Source organism: Nannospalax galili, unplaced genomic scaffold (assembly GCF_000622305.1).
Source record: "Nannospalax galili isolate Female #2095 unplaced genomic scaffold, S.galili_v1.0 scaffold1663, whole genome shotgun sequence".
Classification (NCBI taxonomy): Eukaryota; Metazoa; Chordata; class Mammalia; order Rodentia; family Spalacidae; genus Nannospalax; species Nannospalax galili.
The window spans coordinates 7,111-8,595 of record NW_008349356.1 but is presented as its reverse complement, the minus strand read 5'-3'; the positions used below and the strand labels follow the sequence as shown (position 1 = coordinate 8,595).

General features: G+C 47.9%; 1 protein-coding gene across 1 annotated transcript in view; it reads right to left on the bottom strand.

Moving 5' to 3' along the window:
* The window catches only part of LOC103745153 (polypeptide N-acetylgalactosaminyltransferase 12), a 59,304-nt gene that overhangs the window by 54,303 nt on the left and 3,516 nt on the right, over window positions 1-1,485 (bottom strand). Inside the window, exon 3 of the mRNA XM_017801581.2 lies at window positions 765-954. Within this exon, the coding sequence (XP_017657070.2) occupies window positions 765-954 (190 nt within the window). The remainder of the gene's footprint in view (window positions 1-764; window positions 955-1,485) is intronic.

Sequence of the window (1,485 nt, the reverse complement as noted above, 5' to 3'; positions counted from 1 at the left end):
CCCCAGGGAGCCATCCTGTCCCAAAAAAAAAAAAAAACCAACAAAACCCCCAAAGCAGATGACTCCTAAGGAATAACACCAGAGGTTGTCACCAGAGGTTGACTCCTGGCCTCCACATGCACATGTGCGCACACACACACACACACACACACACACACACACACACACACTCTAACCCCGCCCGGCTAAAAAAAAAAAAAAAAACATTTTTGTGGGGGCTGAAGATACAGTAAATGGTAGAGCTTTTGCCCAGCACGCTTAAGGCCCCTGGTTCAATCTCTAGTACTACACGAATGCGTGTTTGCGCGCACACACACACAGATCCATACACACATACACATACTCCTTTGGGTCACTGAGTTTCAAGGACCCCAGGTACAGCTCATATTGGATTTAACTGCCAAGTGAGTCATGTTTAAAATAAATACATCCAAATGTATATTCCCAGAACTAGTTCTATATGATGACAACTTTGCAAGTTTGAGGGAGGTATCACTCCCTAGGTCTTCTATAAGAAGTAATATAAGTATTATAAGAAGTAATATAAATTATTACTTCTGGATAAGAAGTAACAATAAATACAGCCATGGTAACAGACCTCCCACAAGCTGCCATGCTGTAAGCACTTTTCAGGAATCACATCATTTCCCAGCATACCATTACAGAGGGCCTGCTGGAGGCTATCTAATGCAGGCACCTGATCCTCCTCAGTAGCCAAGATGAGTCTGCCCAAGCACCCCTGTCCCCAGGGGTGGCTCACGCACCTCTGCAGCAGCGGCTCCAGCCACCCTTCATGGCATTCACAGTGACAGTCCAGGAAGGTCAGCACATCACCCCTGGCTACAGAGGCTCCCAGCAGCCGGGCCCGAACCAGGCCTTCCCTCTTGCCGGCACGGAGCAGGCGCACCTTGGGCAGCCTCGACAGCTCGTTGGCCAGACGCTCCTTCAGGTGCTCTGGGGACACAAGCAAAGCAGGAGAGTCACTGCCACACATCCTTGGCAGGGCACCTCATCTCAGATGGTTCGTATCATAGTCTCCTTTGCTTCAAGGACCAAGGCCGGGGCCCGAACCAGGCCTTCCCTCTTGCCGGCACGGAGCAGGCGCACCTTGGGCAGCCTCGACAGCTCGTTGGCCAGACGCTCCTTCAGGTGCTCTGGGGACACAAGCAAAGCAGGAGAGTCACTGCCACACATCCTTGGCAGGGCACCTCATCTCAGATGGTTCGTATCATAGTCTCCTTTGCTTCAAGGACCAAGGCCGGGCTGAAAGAAATTGGTCTGCTCCTCAGCAAACAGACACAATCAATCAGTCTTTTTTTTAAAAATTTTTACTTATTATTATTTTTTAATTTATATAATAACCACAAGGAGATTTTTATTACAAGACCACTGACATAGTCAATAACAGTTTACAGAGCAAAGACACATCTCTTTCAAAATTGGCTGTAATTTTTAGGTTCACAGTGTTGAATTAATACAGTTACT